The following is a 21196-nucleotide window of genomic DNA, read 5'->3' as shown; positions in this document are numbered from 1 at the left end:
GTAATCCCAGCACTTTGGGAAACCGAGGTAGACAGATCACTCGAGGTCAGGAGTTTGAGACCAGCCTGGCCAACATAGTGAAACCCTGTGTCTACTAAAAATACAAAAATTAGCTGGGCGTGGTGGCATGTACCTGTGGTCCCAGCTACTCTGGAGGCTGAGGCAGGAAAATCGCTTGAATCCAGGAGGCAGAGGTTGCAGTGAGCGCAGATTGCCCTACTATACTTCAGCCTGGGTGACAGAGTGAAACTCTTATCTCAAAAAGAAGTCTTGAATCGTATCTGTCAAAGTGTATAAATATTTATTCAGACCCTAACTTTCTATAAAAGAAATGTGCTTTTGTTTGCTCTTGTAATTTTAGCTTCTGTTTTCAGCCTTAATTGTTTACAAATAATAAACTCTTTCCCTGAAACATTCTAAAAGGGGCCACTACTAGCTTCATCCATTTGATTGGACCCTGATCGTGTGGTAGTTGGAATGTGACTCGGGGAGGTTTTTTATTGAAAGCGAAGAAATAATTTGATTTAAAGACAAAACTCTTCCCACGCAACTTTGTGATGAAACGTTTATATGTAACTAGGTTACTTGAGAAAATTGGGAAGATGAAAACAAATTAACAGATAATAAAGTTTATATATCTTGTGAGTAAAATTCTCATTTTATTAAAAAAACACATTTGGGAAGAAATTTAGTATGCAATGGCTGCTATTTTAAAGATATAGAATCACAGCTTTTATTCTGACCTTTGTACCTACCTAATAAATGAACACTGGTTGAGTTCTTAACTCCTGAGTGGTGAGGCAAGATGGAAGAATAAGACTTCCTGCTTGTGCCATTCAAACTAAATGCTCTTTTGTGCTTTTCAAGCATGAAGAGCCCTTTTCCTGGATCTTGGTAGACTCCTGTTGGCAAAATCAGAAGGAGTAGCTGCCCCTCCGGTGCTCAGACCCAGCATCTCTGCTAAATTGTCAGCCCCTGAAGGAAAAGAGGTGGATCTGTTTATTCTTTGTACTTTGCATTTAATATTAGGTATGAATTTTGTTAAACAAGCTCAGAACAATTACTATGCCTGAGAGTACGCTGGATGAATTTTGTTAAACAAGCTCAGAACAATTACTATGCCTGAGAGTACGCTGGGTCACCGAAGTCTTTCCTTCTCTACCATCTCTCTCTCTACTTCTTGGAATTAGATTTCCCAATGTTTAAGTTATGTTGAACTGGTCTTGTTAAAAGTTTCATTTGGCCCAGGGTTTTTCTTCATATGGCTTCACATTTATTTTCTGTAGGAGAATTTAATTGAATGATTTGGGGTGAGAAATCCCTTTCATAGCCAAGAGCTTAATGCAGCTTCTTCCATTAAGTTGGCAAGTAGCTAAGGTTTTAAGATTTAGCAGGGCAGAGATAGACTCCATCTATGAACCTTTGCGCCACTGCTCCCATCTGTTTTAGATTATTCTAGGAGGATGCTTGGAAATGCAGGCAGACACGAGCAGTGTGTGATATGGGGGAGTGAGGGAGGGAGATTTGGAGAATTGTTTGGGAAGGTTTGGAGGGGATCAGTTCATGACTGACAAAACTGAGGTCTGTTTTCCTCTCCCACCCCCAGCAGTGAACTAACAAGGGACTGTTTCTCTTATCAACCACGTGGGAAACACACAAATATTCATTGTCTTCTTATCTAATTTCTGGACAGTATGCAGGCTAGGAAATGTTCTTTTTAAGTAATGGATCTTTTGTGACAAAGAAAGATTTGTTTGAAGGTTATTGACAGAAATAAAATGAGTTTTTGATCCTTAAATATATATTGATAGTTTATATATTTTCCCTTCATTGGGATTTGATAGATTTCACTATGAATCAGAAGAATAATTTTAGTTCATTAGAGGTTCTGAAAATTTTATTTTGTTAGCATGGTGAATTTCAAGAATTAGTTTCAAATTCTTTTCTTCTTTTATTTTTTGTAAAGATGGGGTGTCGCTCTGTTGCCCAGGCTGATCTTGAACTCCTGGCCTCAAGTGATCCTCCCACCTCAGTCTCCGAAAGTGCTGGAATTATAGGTGTGAGCCACTGTACCCGCCCTCAAATTCTTTTAACTTGTTTTTTAAATTTGGTATGATGTAGATTTTTTTTTTTTGAGTCAGGGTCTTGCCCTGTCACCCAGGCTGGAGTGTGATGGCACAATCACAGCTTACTACAGCCTCTACCTCCCAGACTCAAGCTATCCTCCCACCTCAGCCTCCTTAGTAGCTGGGGTTACAGGCCTGAGCCACCATGCCCAGCTAAGAATAAAAAATTAAATAGATAGATAGATAGATAGATAGATAGATAGATAGATAGATAGATATGCAAAATGAGCTAGGAAGCCAGTTTGAGAGAAACATACTTTCTCACCATCATTAACTTTTTCTCTTTTAGTATCTATAAGGCCTAGAATCCAGGACAGCTCTAAGTACCAGACAGGTTTTCATCTGCTGTTTGTTTTTGAGACAAGGCCTCACTCTGCCACCCAGGCTGGAGTGCAGTGGCGATCTTTTGTGCTTTTCCAGCATAGAGAGCAGTTGCTTGCTGCAACCTCTCTCTCCCAGGTTCAAGCAGTTCTCCTGCCTTAGCCTCCCAAGTAGCTAGGATTACAGACACCCGCCACCACGCCTGGCTAATTTCTGTATTTTCCATAGAGACAGGGTTTCACCATGTTGGCCAGGCTGGTCTCAAACTCCTGACCTCAAGCCATCCACTTGAGGAGTTTGCCTCAGTCTCCCAAAGTGCTGGGATTACAGGCATGAGCTACCACACCCAGCCACTCACTCATCTGTTTACTAATAAAGTAGACTTGGAAGGTGTAGTTTTAACATTTAATTCCATTTTTTCCCTTCACAGAGCAACTTTAGAGGGGGCAGATGCCAGCCCAATTATAAATCAGGCCTGGTACAGAAGAGCTTGTACATTCAGGCTAAGTATCAGCGTTTACGGTTCACTGGCCCAAGGGGATTTATCACTCATAAATTCAGAGAAAGATTAATGAGGAAAAAAAAGGTTAGTTGAATTATGATGATTTAAAAATGTTGAGTGACTTTTAAACTCCTAAATTATCTATGTTCATTAGATAAATTGGTTTTTCATTTAATTTTAAGAAACAACCTGGGTTTTTTAATGTTCTTATTGCATGATAGTTGCATAAGAACTTCAGGGAGTAATGGTAATACAGTTGTGACATTGTGCAACCTTAAAATGCTTTTAGGTATTATTCCTTAAATACTTCGCATATACTAGCTGTCTGAACTTTTGACTTTAGAATTTCTATTGTATGGTTAATCTTTGAAATGGAAACTCAGATAAAGCCTCTTAATTGATATATTTTAGTCTTATACAATGGGAATTTTCTGAGTGCCAAAAAATTGTTGAACTTAATATATACAAAGGGTGCATAATGGCAGAATACACTAACTCTTTTTCCCATTCATATATTTTTTTGTTGTGGTAAAATACATATAATATAAAATTTGCCGTTTTAACCATTTTTAAGTGGCATTAAATACATGCAGTTCGGTGACACTAATTTCATTAACACTGTTTTGCAATCATCACCATTATATGCTCTTTTTCAGTTTCTTTTTTTAATTGACAAGTAAAAATTATACATATTTATGGTGTTCAACATGGTGTTTTGATATATGTATACTTTACGGAATGGCTAAATCAAGCTATTTAAAAACATAGTACCTCATATACTTATTTTTTTGTGTTGAAAACACTTAAAATCTATTCTCTCAGCAATTTTCAAGTGTACAATGTATTGTGATTACCTATAGTCACCATGATATGTAGAATACATCTTGTGAATGTATTCCTCCTGTGGAACAGAAATTTTGTGTTGATATTTTGATCAACTTCTTCCCAATCCCCCCAGCCTCTGGTAACCACCATTTTACTCTGTTTCTATGAGTTTGACTTTTTTTTAGATTCTATATATAGGTGAGATTATGTGGTATTTGTCTTTGTGTACCTGGCTTATTTCACTTAACATAGTATCCTTCAGGTTCATCCATGTTGTCATAAATGACAGGATTTCCTTCTTTTTAAGGCTGCATGATATTCCATTGTATATATACACATTTTCTTTATCCATTCTTCCACTAATAGATACTCAGGTTGATTCCATTATGCTAATGCTTAATGTGTTTTTTTATAACTCCCCAAACTTGTTAATAACTCTTTTTTTAATTTTTTGAGACGAAGTTTTGCTCCATTGCTCAGGCCAAAGTGCAGTGGCACAATCTTAGCTCACTAAAACCTCTGCCTCCTGGGTTTAAGTGATTCTCCTACCTCAGCCTCCCAAGTAGCTGAGTTTACAGATACCTGCCACCACACCTGGCTAATTTCTGTATTTTTAGGAGAGACGGGCTTTGACCATATTGGCCAGGCTGGTCTTGAGCTCCTGATCTCATGTGTTCCACCCACCTCAGCCTCCCAATGTGCTGGGATTACAGGCATGAGCCACTGCACCTGGCTGATAAATCTTAATGTTAATAAAAAGTTTATTTACTTGGTAATTGGAATTGCGTGTTCTTTTAGTTGTGGATTAATTTTACTTGAATTAACCATGTTAGTATTTGAAAATTCAGCATAAAGCCAGGAGTGGTGGCTCATGCCTGTAGTCCCAGCACTTTGGGATGCAAGGAGAGAGGATTGCTTGAACCCAGGAGTTCGAGACCAGCCTGGGCAACATAGTAAGACGCTACCTCTACAAAATTTTTTTTTAAGAACTGGGCATGGTGGTATATGCCTGTAATTCCAGCTACTTGGGAGGCCGAAGTGGGTGGATCACAGGGCTGCGTGAGCCATGTGCCACTGCACTCCAACCTGGGTGACAGAGTGAGACCTGAAAAGGAAAAGAAAAGAAGGAAAGAAGGAAAATGTAGCATAAATATGACATAAAATTCACTTCTACAAAATAATTATATTTTAAATGAGAATTGCAGGGCATAGTGGTACATGCCTGTAGTCCCACCTACTTGAGAGGCTGAGATGGGAGGATTGCTTGAGCCCAGGAGTTCAGTGCCAGCCTGGGCAACCAACATAGCAAGACCCCGAACTATAAAAAAAAAAAAGCAGGAAAAGAAAGAAATGAGAACAGTAGCATTATATTAGTTAAGTGAGGCATGTTTGTCACTTCGTAGACTCATTTTAGGCTAATATTTTCTTCTGAGAAATGTATGTATCCCTGGTATTGCTATTGAATAGCCCAACTGTGGTTTTACAACTTTTATAATCATAAATGTTTCCTTAAATATTTGTGTTTATGAAGCCTTTACACTGAGCTTGCTTAGTGATTTTAGTAAATCTCAACACTTTTTCAAAAGATGGATGAGTAGAATGAAGTTAGCAACTTATTTTCTTTTGTTTTAGAGTTAAATAGAATATCTTCTGTCACACACATACACCCCCAGTTTTAACTGAGTACCTTAGAAGAGGTTTCTAATTTCACCATGTATGTCACACACAACATGATATCCTTCAGGTTCATCCATGTTGTCATAAATGACAAGATTTCCTTCTTTTTACAGCTGAATGATATTCCATTGTATATATACACATTTTCTTTATCCAGTCATCCATTGATAGATACTGAGGTTGATTCCATTATGCTAACAGTCAATGTGTTTTTTTCGTAACTCCCCAAGCTTGTTAATAACTCTTTTTTCAATTTCCTAATGGTTTTAGGAAAGCTGCCATTTATTTATTTATTTATTAAGTTTTGAGATGGAATTTTGTTCTTGTTGCCCCGGCTGGAGTGCAGTGACACAATCTTGGCTCACTGCAACCTCCGCCTCCAGGTTCCAGTGATTCTCCTGCCTCAGTCTCCTGAGTAGGTGGGATTACAGGCACCCACCATTACGCCCAGCTAATTTTTGTATTTTTAGTAGAGATGGGGTTTCACCATGTTGGCCAGCTGGTCTCCAACTCCTGACCTCGTGATCCACCCATCTTGGCCTCCCAAAGTGCTGGGATTATAGGCGTGAGCCGCCACGTTCAGCCCCATCTCTTTTTAAAAAAGTGTTAATGGAGCCAGGCGCGGTGGCTCAAGCCTGTAATCCCAGCACTTTGGGAGGCCGAGGCGGGTGGATCACGAGGTCGAGAGATTGAGACCATCCTGGTCAACATGGTGAAACCCCGTCTCTACTAAAAGTGCAAAAAATTAGCTGGGCATGGTGGCACGTGCCTGTAATCCCAGCTACTCAGGAGGCTGAGGCAGGAGAATTGCCTGAGCCCAGGAGGCGGAGGTTGCGGTGAGCCGAGATCGCGCCATTGCACTCCAGCCTGGGTAACAAGGGCGAAACTCCGTCTCAAAAAAAAAAAAAAGTGTTAATAGAATCATTTTCCCATCTCATATATCTCCCCACCGTCAGGTTGTGCCAGGACTTAGAAAGAGATGCTGCTTCTCTTCCTGCCGTGTGTGGCAAGTTTCTTTGCAGCAGACCTTTCAGATATTTGTTCCCATTCACAGATGGCAGCCTGACTGTTCTCAGGGAAGCTAGTCATTGATTTTCACTCAAGGAAAAAGGCTGAGGCAAGCCTTCTCTTCAGTTGCAAGGTTGGATTTCTGGTACATGGTGTCTGTTTGTCTTCTGTTCGCTGTGTACTAAACTTAGAATTTTAGCTTAACTCTATTTTTACTCCATCTTTTTTAGTGATTTGGGGCTGCTGAGTGCTTACCTGACTCTCTGCTTCAGCTTATAGTTTCTATATATTCATGAATCTTGCTCCATTTTGTCATTCTTTTCTTTGCCTCAGTTTGCCCAATTCCTGCTGACCACCCCATTCTTCCAGACTACATTGCTCACCAGCCTGCTTCACAGCAAATAGAAATCAGAAATCAGGCCTTCATCACAGGACACAAGAAGCATATCCTAGAAGAAGCTACAGCCCGCTACGGGTCTCCAATCTTTAGGCCTAGGCTTTTTGTATCATCTAAAATGTTGCAGTTGTAGTTAGGTTCAGCACTGGTCACAGTCTCACCTTCCTGTTGCCTTTCACTGCCATCTGGCTGCATTAGCAGTGTCTCCACACGCTGGATTTTTTTTTTTTAATTAGTGTCTATTATTCTGTCAGCGTCTACTACCTGTTTTTCTTAGGCCCACCCTTCTAGATGCTGCTTCATATATCTTTCTATTACAGCCACATTGACATGGCGTTTTCCAATCCGGCTACTGTCAGTGCCTGCAAGCAAGCCACAGCCAGAATTTTTATACATTTGTGTTTTAACAAAGCCCAGCTCTACAAGTACAACGTCAACTCAGGTACCTTACAATTGGCACCCTACTCAATAGCTAGGCTCCTCTCTCCTAACCTTTAGAGAAAGGAATGAGGCATTGAAGCTATTCTGTTTGTGCCAAGGTCTGAACTAAGATATCTGAGACTAACTCGGCCTTTCAGCTGTCCCAGTAGTATTGTGTACTGTACTCTGAAATCCCATTTCATGTGTATGAACTGATGGCTTCGATCTATTAGTCCATTTTATCTCGGGCCTTTGTGCCCTCAGAAAAAGAATGAAGGCCTGGAGACTCTGGCTTCTTCCAATGTTGCTTTCCCTTTCCCTTAACTTAGGGACATTTTTCCTCGAGTAGGGTTACTGGGTGTGAGATACCATTTATATGACTTTCCATCCCAAGCTTCAGCATCAGAGGGAACTTTGAAGGTTCTTCACTAGAGAGACATCTTAGTCTGAGCAGCATCTCTGCACCACTTTGGCTTTTTGCCCTGCTAGAGAGTTCGTTCTTTTGGCAGTTTTTAGACCTAAGGATGCATCATTAATTAACCTAAGTGCCCTGGAACCTTCTTGAGCCTGAACTTGGATGTGAACCTACCTATTCCCGTATTCCTTAAAGTGCACCAGGAAGATTTAGACAGATCTTGTCTGGACTCCTTACTCCCCTGCCATCTTGAAATGCTGGGGTGATCAGTCATGACTGGGAGATCTTGCATTTCTTCATCTCTATTACAGGCCGGTGACTGTGCCATCCTATGGCATGCACTTCCTGTCTCCAACACAAAGCAGCCTTGGGAAGTGGTGGTGGTGGTAATCCTAGATGTGTTCTAATACATCCTCTGCTTCCACTTAGCAGAATGATAGTGGCTTCCCTAAAACTCCATTGGCTCCCCAGCTGCCTACAAAGTAGTCAAGATTCCCAAGCAGTAGTAGAAGAGTATGGAACGGAAATTCTTTCTCATTCATCATGTACTTGTCATATTCCATCCTGGCACCCTGAGTCCCTTTTACTGTGTTTTCTTTCTCTTGGATTCTGTGCTTGGGCTGGAAGATGAAGGGGTGGGAGGATTGTCTGTTACTACCTGGAATAAGGCTCGTCTTTAATCCACTAGCATTCAGAAATACCCCCGGGAAGCATCCTCTGCTCATCATAGAAAGTTTTAAGAAACTCTTGAGAGTCTGATTATATACTAACTTAGAACAAAGAACCTAGTAAGAGCTCATGAAGTCACCACTGGGAACATTGCCTCTGAAAAGCTGTCAGTAATTGTGCATTTGGTCAGGAAGCCAAGGAGTTCCAAGGCAGTAGAGAGATCCAAGGAGCATTTTCCAGCCATCCTCAGGTGCTGTGGTGCCTACCAGAGCTCTGCCCATGGATAGGAAAGGAAGAGAGAAGAGGGCATAATGACAGTGCAGGAAGGAAGTTAGAGACTGGGATTCGTGGTTTTGGGGGTTGAAAGAAACCTTGAAAGTCATGGAATACAAAGATAGAACAGGAACCACAATCATCTGAATCAACAGAAATCTAGTAGTATACACTTGCCAGGTCCCTTGAGCTGAAATGTGCCAGGGTGCAAAGGAAGTGTTGGATAAGGGCATGATCACCTTCAAGCACTGAGCATCCGGAGCCTCCAGTTTCACTACCTACCTCTCTGCCTTCTCCATCTTATTTGGTGGTTTCTCTTCCTCCGTGCGTTATTTTAAAATGTAAGCATTTCCTAGTGTGATGTGATTTTCCTTCTCTTTTCTTAATCCTCCTACTTGTCTTAATTGCCCTTACCTCCTCCCAAGATTTCAGCCATCATCTCTGTTGATATCTTCAACCCTGACTACTCTCCAGACCTCCAGCTTTTCAGCTGCCTCCCAGACACCCTCACATGGATGTCCTAAAAGCACCTCAAATTTAGCATGTTTAAAATCAAACTTGCAGCTGAGCATAGTGGCTCATGCCTGTAATCCCAGCACTTTGGGAGGCCGAGGCAGGTGGATCACTTGAGGCTGGGAGTTCGAGACCAGCCTGGCCAACATGGTGAAGCCGCATCTCTACTAAAAAAATACAAAAACAGCTGGGCGTGCTGGTGCGCACCTGTAATCCCAGCTACTCAGGAGGCTGAGGCACAAGAATTGATTGAACCCGGGAGGCGGAGGTAGCAGTGAGACAAGATCACATCACAGCACTCCAGCCGAAGCGATGGAGCAAGACTCCATTTCAAAAAAAAAAAAAAAAAAATCAAACTTGCCCTGAAACATGCTACAGCATGAAAGACCCTTAAAAATATGATGCTGGCCGGGTGCAGTTGCTCACTCCTGTAATCCCAGCACTTTGGAAGGCCAAAGCGGGTGGATCACGAGGTCAAGAAATCGAGACCATCCTGGCCAACATGGTGAAACCCCGTCTCTACTAAAAAAATACAAAAATTAGCTGGGCATGGTGGCACGTGCCTGTAGTCCCAGCTACTTGAGAGGCTGAGGTAGGAGAATTGCTTGAACCGGGAGGTGGAGGTTGCAGTGAGCTGAGATTGCGCCACTGAAGTCCAGCCTGGCGCCTGGTGACAAAACAAAGACTCTGTCTAAAAAAAAAAAAAAAAAAAAACAGATGCTAAGTGACAGAAGCCAGACACAAAAGACCACATATTGTATGATTCTATATATATGAAATGTCCAAAATGGGCAAATCTGTAGAGATGGAAAGTAAATTAGTGGTTGCCAGTGACTCGGGGGTGAGGGGAAAATTGAGAGCACGTATGGGTTATTACTAATGGGTATGGGGTTTCTTTTTAGGGTAAGAAAAATATTCTGAAACTGATTGGCGTGATTGATGGTTACACAACTCTGTGAATATACTAAAAAGCTACTGAATTTAGATGAGTGAACTGTATAGTTTATGGATTACATTTCAGTAAAGCTGTTAAAAATTGTATCAGACTTGTTCTCCCCTGCCCCACCCCACCACTTGTTTTCCCTCAGGGCCCCTAGCTCTGGAAGCTAACCAAGCCAAGCTAGAAACGTTTCCTACTAATCCTTCCACTTCTCCTTCCAACTTTAACAGTTTCAAGTCTTCTTGTTTCTGTCATTGATTGATTACTCCATTCGATCCATCCTTTTTAATGGTTGCATATTATTCTGCTCTTTGGCTGTATTATTTATTTCAGTGCTTTTCAACCTTTTTGCTCTATACTCTAAAGTTTTGAAAAGTTATCTACATTCTTGCACATTTGTAGGTTATTTAATATTTTATCACAAATTATTGTATAGGATACAATTTCTGGCATATTATAAACACTGACAGTCTTAAAACTATTACGTTATACTTTTAAATCTCTTCACTGGAACCTGCATACCACAGGAATTCAATAACTAATACCATCCATTTTTAAAAAATACACCAATTCTTTTTTTTTTTTTTTTTGAGACGGAGTTTTGCTGTCGTTACCCAGGCTGGAGTGCAAAGGCGCGATCTCGGCTCACCGCAGCCTCCGCCTCCTGGGTTCAAGCAATTCTCCTGCCTCAGCCTCCTGAGTAGCTGGGATTACAGGCACGCGCCACCACAGCCCAGCTAATTTTTTTGTATTTTTTAGTAGAGACGGGGTTTCACCATGTTGACCAGGATGGTCTCGATCTCTTGACCTCATGATCCACCCGCCTCGGCCTCCCAAAGTGCTGGGATTACAGGCTTGAGCCACCGCGCCCGGCCTACCAATTCTTTTAACAGTGAGAAATTTTACATTGTTCCTTTTTTGCCTTGAATTTGGACTTCATTCCATTTCCTCCTTATAATTTTTTTTTTTTTTTTTTTTTTTTTTTTTTTTTTTTTTTTTTTTTTTTTTGAGATAGGGTCTTACTCCGTCACCCAGGCTGGAGTGCAGTGGCGCGATCCCAGCTCACTGCAACCTCCACCTCCTGGGTTCAAGTGATTCTTCTGCTTCAGCCTCCTAAGTAGCTGGGACTACAGTAGTGTGCCACAATGCCTAGCTAAGTTTTTGTATTTTTGGATAAAGATGAGGTTTCACCATGTTGCCCAGGCTGGTCTCGAACTCTTGACCTCAAGTGATCTGCCCATCTCGGCCTCCCAAAGTGCTGGAATTACAGGAATGAGCCACTGCACCTGGCCCCTCCTCTTTAAAAGTATTTTGTTGATGACCAAATCTATTTGGCACATGTTATTAGATTTCTGTGACTATTAAGTGTTAAATATTTCCTCTGGATTGAGTTAATATTACAGTTGATCAAAATACTATAAATATATTATAAATTTTGTTAAGTATTGATGAAACAAGAAGTTTTATTGCAAATGCATTTTTCCAATTAGTTTATGTATTCATAGATATTGTTGCTAGTAGGATAATATAGTATTCAAGTATTCTATTTTTTCTTTTTATAGATATAAGTGCTGAGAACCCCTATTTATATGATTATATAGATGAGAATGAAAAGACTTCTATTTATAGGGATGCCACTCGGTTCTTTGGACTCACTTTGAATTTTAGGCCAAACAAATCACATAGTGATCTATCATCAAAAAGTGTTTTGAATGTTCTATCACTGATAATTTGATTTTTGTCCTCCTTCAATTTTATTAAAGGCAAAGAATTGGAAACCATCTGACTTGCAGAAGTATGCCATTTATTGCTAGTTGTTAATTTCTTGACACCAAACCAATGTTTCATATTACCCCTTTTCTGGAAGCCCCCAGGCGATACACAGTAGTAGGATTCAAAGTGAGTAGAAGGTGTATCTTTCTTGTGTAAGGTGGGAGGTGAGGAAACAGCCTTAACCAGTTGTGCAGGCAGGATAATTTTAGAACATGAACACTGGGAACTTAATGATCTAGAAATCAATTCCCTAAAACTCTCTACTCACATACTCCTTGAAAAGTTCATATACTCCTAGGGTACACATACTCCAGTTCAACAATTGCTGACTTACTTAACCAGGCCTCTGTTCATGACTTTGTGATAGCTTTCAGGTTTCTGTTATTTTCAGTAATATCACCTGGCCACATGGACATTTTGGTACCTTTACATATTGCCCCTTTTACTCATTTATAGTTTCACCAGCAGTACTTGAAACACCTGTTTTCCTACACCCTAGTCGGCACTGTACATGATCAGTCTTTATTTTCCGTTGTCAGCCTAGTAACAGAAAGTAGCTCTCCTTTGCCTTTGATTATTAATGGCGCAAACATCTTTTTTATGTGTCCATTGGCCCTTGTATTTCTTTTCTCAGTTTCCTTATTTCTGTACTTTGCCAGTATTTCTGTTGGGGAGGTGATACTTTTTTTATTGATTTGTAAGAACTCTTGATCTACTGAGGGTATTAACCTGTTATACATTTTGCTGGTGTTTGTCAGCTGTTTATACTGGGTTTTACAGTACAGAACTTTTAGATGTCCATGAATCTGTCTCATTTGTCCCACGTCTTCTAAATTTCATCTCATGCTTATGCTTATAAAAATTCTTTGCTGTGTTTCCTTTAAGTGGTTTTATGGTTAACTTTTAAACATATAAGTATTTAATCCATTTAGAATTTATTTTACTTTATTATTTATTTATTTATTTTGAGACAGAATTTCCCTCTGTCGCCCAGGCTGGAGTGCAATGGCATGATCTCAGCTCACTGTAACCTCCACTTCCCGGGTTCAAGTGATTCTCCTGCCTCAGCCTCCCCAGTAGCTGGGATTATAGGCACCTGCCACCATGCCCAGCTGATTTTTGTATTTTTAGTAGAGATGGGCTTTCACCATGTAGCTGGGACTACAGGTATGTGCCACCCTCCTGGCTAATTTTTGTATTTTTAGTGGAGACAGGGTTTCGCCTTGTTGGCCAGGCTGGTCTTGAACTCCTGACTTCAAGTGATCTGCCTGCTTCAGCCTCTAGAATTTATTTTATTTTTATGATATAATGTAAAGTCAGGATCTAACTTTTTCCCCCAATAGAGTTTTTTTTAACACTGCTTATTGAATGATTTGTCCTTTTCCCTGCTAATTGAAAATGCTGCCTTTACTATATTCTGTGTTCTTATGTATCCCTGATCTGTTTTTGGAAGCTTTGGAGCCTTCTAGCTTGTTCCCTTGCTTCTTGTGGTATTCTTATTTAGTCTCTTTGATCAGAGTCATTGTCCTGAAACACAGATTGTATCATACCCCTCTTGCACAAACACCTTGGAAGTATTTTATTGCCTACAAGAAAAAACACCAAACTTCTTAGCCAAGTCTAACCCTAAGCTGTCTTACTAGCTGCATTTCCCTATGGACTCTCTGTGTTTTGGAGCATACGGTATTTTCATGTATTTGTACCTTTGTTCCTACTGTTCTCTTAGCTAGAAATAGCCTCCTGAGCCCCATTCTTTTCTTATTAAACCCTACTTTCCTTTTAAGACCAACTGTAAAGCATATCAAAGCCCCCACTTTAACTTGTGTTTCATTTGGTCTCTAATTATTGTCATTTACCTTCCTATTTCCCCAAATAGATTACAAAATTTTTGAGGGTGCCTTGTTAAGCTTGTTTTTTTTTTTTGTTTGTTTGTTTGTTTGTTTGTTTGTTTGAGATAGAGCCTCACTCTGTCACCCAGGCTGGAATGCAATGTGTAATCGCAGCTCACTGCAGCCTCCACCTCCCGGGCTTAAGTGATCCTCCTACATCAGCCTCCTAAGTAGCTAGGACTACAGATGCGTGCCACCATGCCTGACTAATTTTTGTATTTTCTTGTAGAGATGGGGTCTCACCATGTTGGTCAGGCTGGTCTCAAACTCCTGGGCTCAAGCGATCCACCTGCCTTGGCCTCCAAAAGTGCTGGGATTATAGGTGTGAGCCACTGCACCTGGCCTCATTGGTCTTTTTTTTTTAAAAAAAAAACTTTAAGTTCTGGGGTACATGTGCAGAACGTGCAGGTTTTTTACCTAGGTATACGTGTGCCATGGTGGTTTGCTGCACCCATCAACCCATCATCTATGTTAGGTATTTCTCTTAATGCTATCCCTTCCCTACCTCCCCCACCCCCCAACAGGTGTGGCGTGTGATGTTCCCCTCCCTGTATCCATGTGTTCTCATTATTCAACTCCTACTTATGAGTAAGAACATGTGGTGTTTGGTTTTTTGTTCTTGTGTTAGTTTGCTGAGAATGATTGTTTCCAGATTTATCCATGTCCCTGCAAATGACATGAACTCATCCTTTTAATGGCTGCATAGTATTCCATGGTGTATATGTACCACATTTTCTTTATCCAGTCTATCATTGATGGGCATTTGGGTTGGTTCCAAGTCTTTGCTATTATAAATAGTGCTGTAATAAACATACATGTGCATGTGTCTTTATGATAGAATGATTTATAATCCCTTGGGTATAGACCCAGTAATGGGATCGCCACGTCAAATGGTATTTCTGGTTATAGATCCTTGAAGAATCGTCACACTGTCTTCCACAATGGTTGAACTAATTTACACTTGCACCAGCAGTGTAAAAGCCTTCCTATTTCTCTGTATCCTCTCCAGCATCTGTTGTTCCCTGGTTTTTTGTTTTTTGTTTTTGAGACAGAGTCTTGCTCTGTCGCCATGCTGGAGTACAGTGGCATGATCTCGGCTCACTGCAACCTCCATCTCCCAGGTTCAATTGATTCTCCTGCCACAGCCTCCCAAGTAGCTGGGATTACAGGTGCCCACCACTGTGAATGGCTAATTTTTGAATTTTTAGTAGAGATTGTGTTTCATCATCTTGGCCTGTTAGTTTAATTAGATCCCGTTTGTCAATTCTGGCTTTTGTTACCATGGCTTTTGGTGTTTTAGTCATGAAGTCTTTGCCCATGCCTATGTCATGAGTGGTATTGCCTAGATTTTCTTCTAGAGTTTTTATGGTTTTAGGTCTTACGTTTAAGTCTTTAATCCATCTTGAGTTAATATTTCTGTAAGGTATAAGAAAGGGGGCCAGTTTGAGTTTTCTGCATATGGCTAGCCAGTTTTCCCAACACCATGTATTAAATAGAGAATCTTTTCCCCGTTGCTTGTTTTTTTCAGGTTTCTCAAAGATCAGATGGTTGTAGGTGTGTGACGTTATTTCTGAGGCCTCTGTTCTGTTCCATTGGTCTAAATGTCTGTTTTGGTACAAGTACCATGCCTTTTTTGGCTACTGTAGCCTTGTATAGTTTGAAGTCAGGTAGTGTCATGCCTCCAGCTTTGTTCTTTTTGCTTAGGATTGTCTTGGCTATGAAGGCTCTTTTTTGGTTCCACATGAAATTTAAAGTAGTTTTAAAAAATTCTGTGAAGGAAGGCGGGGCGCGGTGGCTCAAGCCTGTAATCCCAGCACTTTGGGAGGCCGAGGCGGGTGGATCACGAGGTCAAGAGATCGAGACCATCCTGGTCAACATGGTGAAACCCCGTCTCTACTAAAAATACTAAAAATTAACTGGGCATGGTGGCACATGCCTGTAATCCCAGCTACTCAGGAGGCTGAGGCAGGAGAATTGCCTGAACCCAGGAGACGGAGGTTGCGGTGAGCCGAGATCGCGCCATTGCACTCCAGCCTGGGCAACAAGAGCGAAACTCCGTCTCAAAAAAAAAAAAAAAAAAAAAAAAAATTCTGTGAAGAAAGTCAATGGTAGCTTGATGGAGATAGCATTGAATCTATAAATTACTTTGGGCAGTATGGCCATTTTCATGATACTAATTTTTCCTATCCGTGAGCGTGGAATGTTTTTCTATTTGTGTCCTCTCTTATTTCCTTGAGTAGTGGTTTGTAGTTTTCCTTGAAGAGGCCCTTCACATCCCTTGTAAGTTGTATTCCTAGGTACTTCATTCTCTTTGTATTGTTAGTCTTTTATCTTACCTTATTACCTTTCATATAGTCAGTCTTCAGAAAATGCTTAATGCTCATTGAATGGAGTTGAATTTATTCACACACACACACACACACACACACACACACATACACACACATATACTCTTCCATCCATATGCTTTAAAAAGTTAGTGAACAAAAACCATTGTGTCAGGGGACCCCAAGACCACCCCCAGGTTTTGCTAGGACTCAGATGACTTAGCATATAATCGTTCTCATGAAAGAATACAGAGCAAAATCAGCAAAAGGAAAAGGCATGTAGGGCAAAGTCTGAAGGAAACCAGGTACAAGTTTCCAAAGGTTCTCTCCCAGTGGGGTCACACCGAATATACTTAATTTCCTTATCAACGAGTTGTGACAACACGTGTGACACGTTGTCACCCTGGGAAGTTTGCTAGAGACTCAGTGCCAAGAGTTTTTACTGGGGGCTGATCATGTAGGCATCCCCTGCCAAGCACATACCCAAATTCCAGACTGCCAGAAGGAAAGTACGTGTTCGGCATAAGCCATATTGTTTATACGAACAGTTTCAGCACCCATCAGTGGGAACCTTCCTGAAATCTAAGTTCCCAGATGCTGGCCAAGGGCTATCCTGTAAGCAGGCCTTTCCAGTCCAGGGACAGCAGTCAGATGTGCTTTGTTAACCCTTTTCTGCACAACCTTTTTTTTTTTTTTTTTTTTTTTGAGATGGAGCCTCGCTCTGTCACCCAGGCTGGAGTGCAGTGGTACAGTCTCAGCTCACTGCAACCTCCATCTCCCAGGCTCAAACAATTCTGTCTCAGCCCCCTGAGTAGCTGGGGTTATAGATGTGCACCACCACACCCAGCTAATTTTTGTATTTTTAGTAGAGACAGGGTTTCACCATGTTGGCCAGGCTGTTCTCAAACTCCTAGCCTCAAGTGATCTGCCCACCTCACCCTCCCGAAGTGCTGGGATTACAGGTGTGAGTCACTGCACCTGAACCAACACAACCATATTTTGTTTTGTTTTTGAGATGGAGTTTCACTCTTGTTACCCAGGCTGGAGTGCAATGGCACGATCTCGGCTCACTGCGACCTCCACCTCCCAGGTTCAAGCAGTTCTCCTACCTAAGCCTCCCAAGTAGCTGGGATTACAGGCACCCGCCACCACACCCAGCTAATTTTTTGTATTTTTAGTAGAGAAGGGGTTTCTCCATGTTGGTCAGGCTGGTCACGAACAACCATCTTTTTGAAGAGTTTAACTTCACAGATGGTTAATGCTTAAAGGGAAGAGAAAATCAATATGGTAGGAATGGTCAGGAGATGTATGGTAAGTACTTTCCTTAATACACTCTTCTCAGAGGAGGTAGGTTATAAGCTGAGGCCTGGAGAAGAGCAAGACATAGAAAGGGCTAAAGCCAAAGACTCATGTTTGGCAGTAGGATATGAGGTTGGGGAGAAATGGAGGTGTACAAATTATAGAGGGCCCTGAAAGCTGGGCAGGGTATTTAGGGTTTGATGTGGTGGCAGTAGGACGTCTTCCTAGACTGAAGAGAAAGTGATACTTTAGGATGGCTACACAGTTAGCAGTGGTGGGCAGGTTCTGGGGAGGAGAGATGAGGTTCATGAAGACCAACAAGGGAACATGGGCAGTGATCCACATGACACATTATGAAAACCTAGATGAGAAGTACTCATATATATAGTGCAGAATTCTGCTTCAAATGGGCTTTTACGGCTGGGTGCAGTGGCTCACACCTGTAATCCCAACATTTTGGGAGGCCAAGGTGGGTGGATCACTTGAAGCCAGGATTCAAGACCAGCCTGGGCAACATGGTAAAAGCTTGTCTCTACTGAAAATACAAAAATTAGCTGGGCGTGGTGGCACATGCCTGTAATCCCAGCTGCTCAGGAGGCTGAGGCTGGAGAATCGCTTGAACCCAGAACGTGAAGGTTATTGTGAGCCAATATCACACCACTGCACTCCAGCCTGGGCAACAGAGCAAAACTCCATCTCAAAAAAAGTGGTGTGTGTGTGGGGGGGTGCTTTTAGATTATTGGAAGGGTGGAGGGATCAAGTGGAGAGAGGTTATGAAAGAAGCTATGTCAAGGGTGAATGTAACTCAAAATAATCACATTTAACAAGACATTTCAACTGAATTTTATTTTAGAATTATTGTAGTTAGAATTTCCTTTTAAAGTTGTAATAGGTAACAGATATTTTATTTGAAAATAAATTTATATGATTTATACATTTTATAATGAGTAAAGAACGAGGATACAATAAAATCTACCTCTGTTTAAAGAATGATACTGAGAAATACATATGTGCATGTATTTTGAACATTTCATTAACCTAAATAGAAGAATAAGAATTTTCTATCCGCACTGTTTTTGTTTGGAATTAAACATTTCCATACTAATATAAATGCCGAAAAATAAATCGACTTTTACATTTCCTTTCAGTTTTAATAATGTAAGACCCTAGTGAAAGGTAAGGATATGTATATTAATAAATTTTTATTTTTTAATGTCCTTGAAAAATGTGCCATTCTACCATGTTTGCTCCTTTATTACTTGCATGGTCTTATGTCCAGTTTGTGGTTGGTAATTAAATATTGTCCATAGTGTCACACTATATAATCCACATTCATTATCTTCTAATCATAGTCTTACTGTTCTCGTAAATTCTTCTTCCTCTATTTATTGAAGACTTACACCTTTTTATATTGTAGTTAACCATCCAGAAGCAAGAAGGTGTTTCCCCCTCTAATAACTTTCTCTGCAGTTATCAGTCAGCTAGAAGAGTCCATGTAGTTTTAGAATTAGATATATTATGGAAAAGATAAAATACTAATTTGAGGTGTGCGTGTGTAGTTTCAGGCTCCACACTTGAGAGCCAAAGGTTTAAGAGTCTTGATTTTATACCAGGGATCCCTTCACTGAAACTCACCCCCAAATAGCAGAATACTGTTGTCATCAATCTACTAATACAAATGTTATCTAGCGCCATATGTTTCCTTTGTCCTATTGACTTATCATTTGATATTGCTTTGATGTGTTCTGTTGTTACACTTTGCATCTTTGGGGTTCCACATACCTTCCTGGGAATCTTGAGGTGCCAGTAACACGGTATAAACGAAAACACTTTGAAAATTGCAGTGTGAACGAAACTAGCTCAGATGTTGTAACTGACACTTTATTTGAAGTCTGTATTTCTCTTGTTTTCTCTCAATAGGTATATACAGACGTTGCCACAGAAATCTAATCTGAAATCGTACAAATGGAAATGACACTACAGGAGGATGTTTGGGAGCATCTCTCTCTTTTTGTCAGGAGTTAGAAGTGACGCTAAGGCACTAATACTGTAACTTCTTGATAAAGTAACTTTATTTTTTAGTAGTGGAATGCTGCAACTTTTTTACACCTAACAATTGCTTTTAAATTACAGTATTCAATTTAAAAGTTGTATTAACTACAGTTTGTTTTGCAAAAAGTCTCAAAAGAATCACTTGAAGGGCATTATTTGTTGATGCATTTTTCTCTGAGCATGGTTTCATAGAGAGAACTTCACCAAGTTATATTCAGACGTTTATATGTTGAAAGTTTTGCTTACGTAATAAAAACAAGTATAAGTATCTGAATTGTACAGTGTCTGAACATGAAAGAACTTTAAACAGTGGCCTTATGGTAGAAAATTTTATACTGGATTTTTCTTTTCCTGATGACATTTTGGCTTATAACTTGAAGTTTTCTTAAGTTTCTGAAGATCAAGGCCTATATAATTCATACATTTCATATTATAAGAAGGCGAGAGAAAAGGTGCTTCAAATATTCCATCAGGTAGTTGTGAGTGCACTGAATTTTTAGTAGTATGTTCATTCAGTTTTTTCCACAACTATTTGCTCTTTTCCAATTTCAAAATGCTATTGTGGAAAATATGTAAAGATTTTATAATCTATAGTCCATCTTATTTTTCCCTCAGGGCAAGCTTGTGCATATCATATTTTTAAAGGCTTTTTAAAAATCTGACAGATAAAATCTCATATTTGAAAATTGTACTTTACTACTACAGCATTACACATTTTGCAAGCACATCTTACAGAGTGTTTACTTTCAGTTTAGTTGATATGTATTGCGTACCTACTACATGTAAGGGCAGTTTGCTGGGATTTTAAATGAAATTTTTAGGTCCCAATACCTTATTTCTTTATGTTTTCTGTATTCTGCTTAACAGTACATATACATTCTCAATCAAATTTTTGTGAAATGTTTATTTGTAATAAAATAAAATGTTGTTGCTCTTTCTGCTTAAAGAAGTTACTTGCCAGTTTGTGAGAGCATTATTTTAATTTAGTATGAGACTTATAGCCTTGGATAGCACCTGCTGATGTTTAAAGCACTATTCTGTGCTTACAAAGACAGAGCTTTCAAAATTAAAATGTTAAGGTTGATAAGAACTTGGTTTTTCATGACTGGATGATGAAAAATCTTAATACATTCAGTTTTCTTTTCCATATCTTTAAAAGAGGGGTAGCCTTTTCCTTAAGTGAGTTCATGATAAGGGGGGCAAGTGCACTTGATTCATTGCTAAGCAGGCAATAAATTTAGGTAGATGGTTTGTCTTATAATTTGTACACTCTCTATAGGTCAGGTTTTCCAAACATATTGAGCATTCTGCTTATGGTAAGAAAGAAATGCATGCACACAGGTAGTATGGCAACTTTATATTGTGTTAGGTACTTATAAAATCTGTCTTAAATTTTAAAATAATTGACTTCATTTACTCCCATGTTCTAGGGGACAGTTATGAGCCTTGAATATTTAATCATTTGATTGACAACTATGTATTGTACAGATACTGTACTAAAATTACAGCAATGAACCACAAGATAAGACACATGGACCCTGCCTTTATGGTATGAGGAGTCTAACAGGGAAAATGGACATTAAGTAGAAATGTAACTTGGTAAAAGGCCTTTATTGCTGGATTTTTATTTGTTGTAACACATAAAGGTAAGATGGCTGACTTCCTATTATTCATTCCACAACTGATTCCCTATTTGGATATTCTTTTGGCACTGTCTCAAAATGCAAAGCATGTTATCTGCAAACTACCTATGCAGAAAACATTGTGTGT

General features: G+C 40.0%; 1 protein-coding gene across 8 annotated transcripts in view; it reads left to right on the top strand.

Moving 5' to 3' along the window:
• BCLAF3 (BCLAF1 and THRAP3 family member 3) overlaps window positions 1–20366 on the top strand; it is a 76953-nt gene extending 56587 nt beyond the window's left edge. For 6 of the 8 annotated variants that reach the window (XM_039475691.2, XM_039475695.2, XM_074391971.1 and 3 more), the window contains 2 exons: window positions 2878–3033; window positions 19295–20366. In XM_039475691.2, coding sequence (XP_039331625.1) covers window positions 2878–3033; window positions 19295–19324 — 186 coding nt within the window. In that variant the 3' untranslated portion in view covers window positions 19325–20366. Of the gene's footprint in view, window positions 1–2877; window positions 3034–18522; window positions 18551–19294 lie in introns of all 8 variants that reach the window. The other 2 variants (XM_074391975.1, XM_074391974.1) reach the window with 2 other exon arrangements.
• The last annotated feature ends 830 nt before the right edge of the window (window positions 20367–21196 follow it).

This window comes from Saimiri boliviensis, chromosome X, assembly GCF_048565385.1.
Source record: "Saimiri boliviensis isolate mSaiBol1 chromosome X, mSaiBol1.pri, whole genome shotgun sequence".
Taxonomy (NCBI): domain Eukaryota; kingdom Metazoa; phylum Chordata; class Mammalia; order Primates; family Cebidae; genus Saimiri; species Saimiri boliviensis.
Note: the sequence above shows the minus strand (reverse complement) of the source record. Positions and strands in the feature narration are given on the sequence as shown.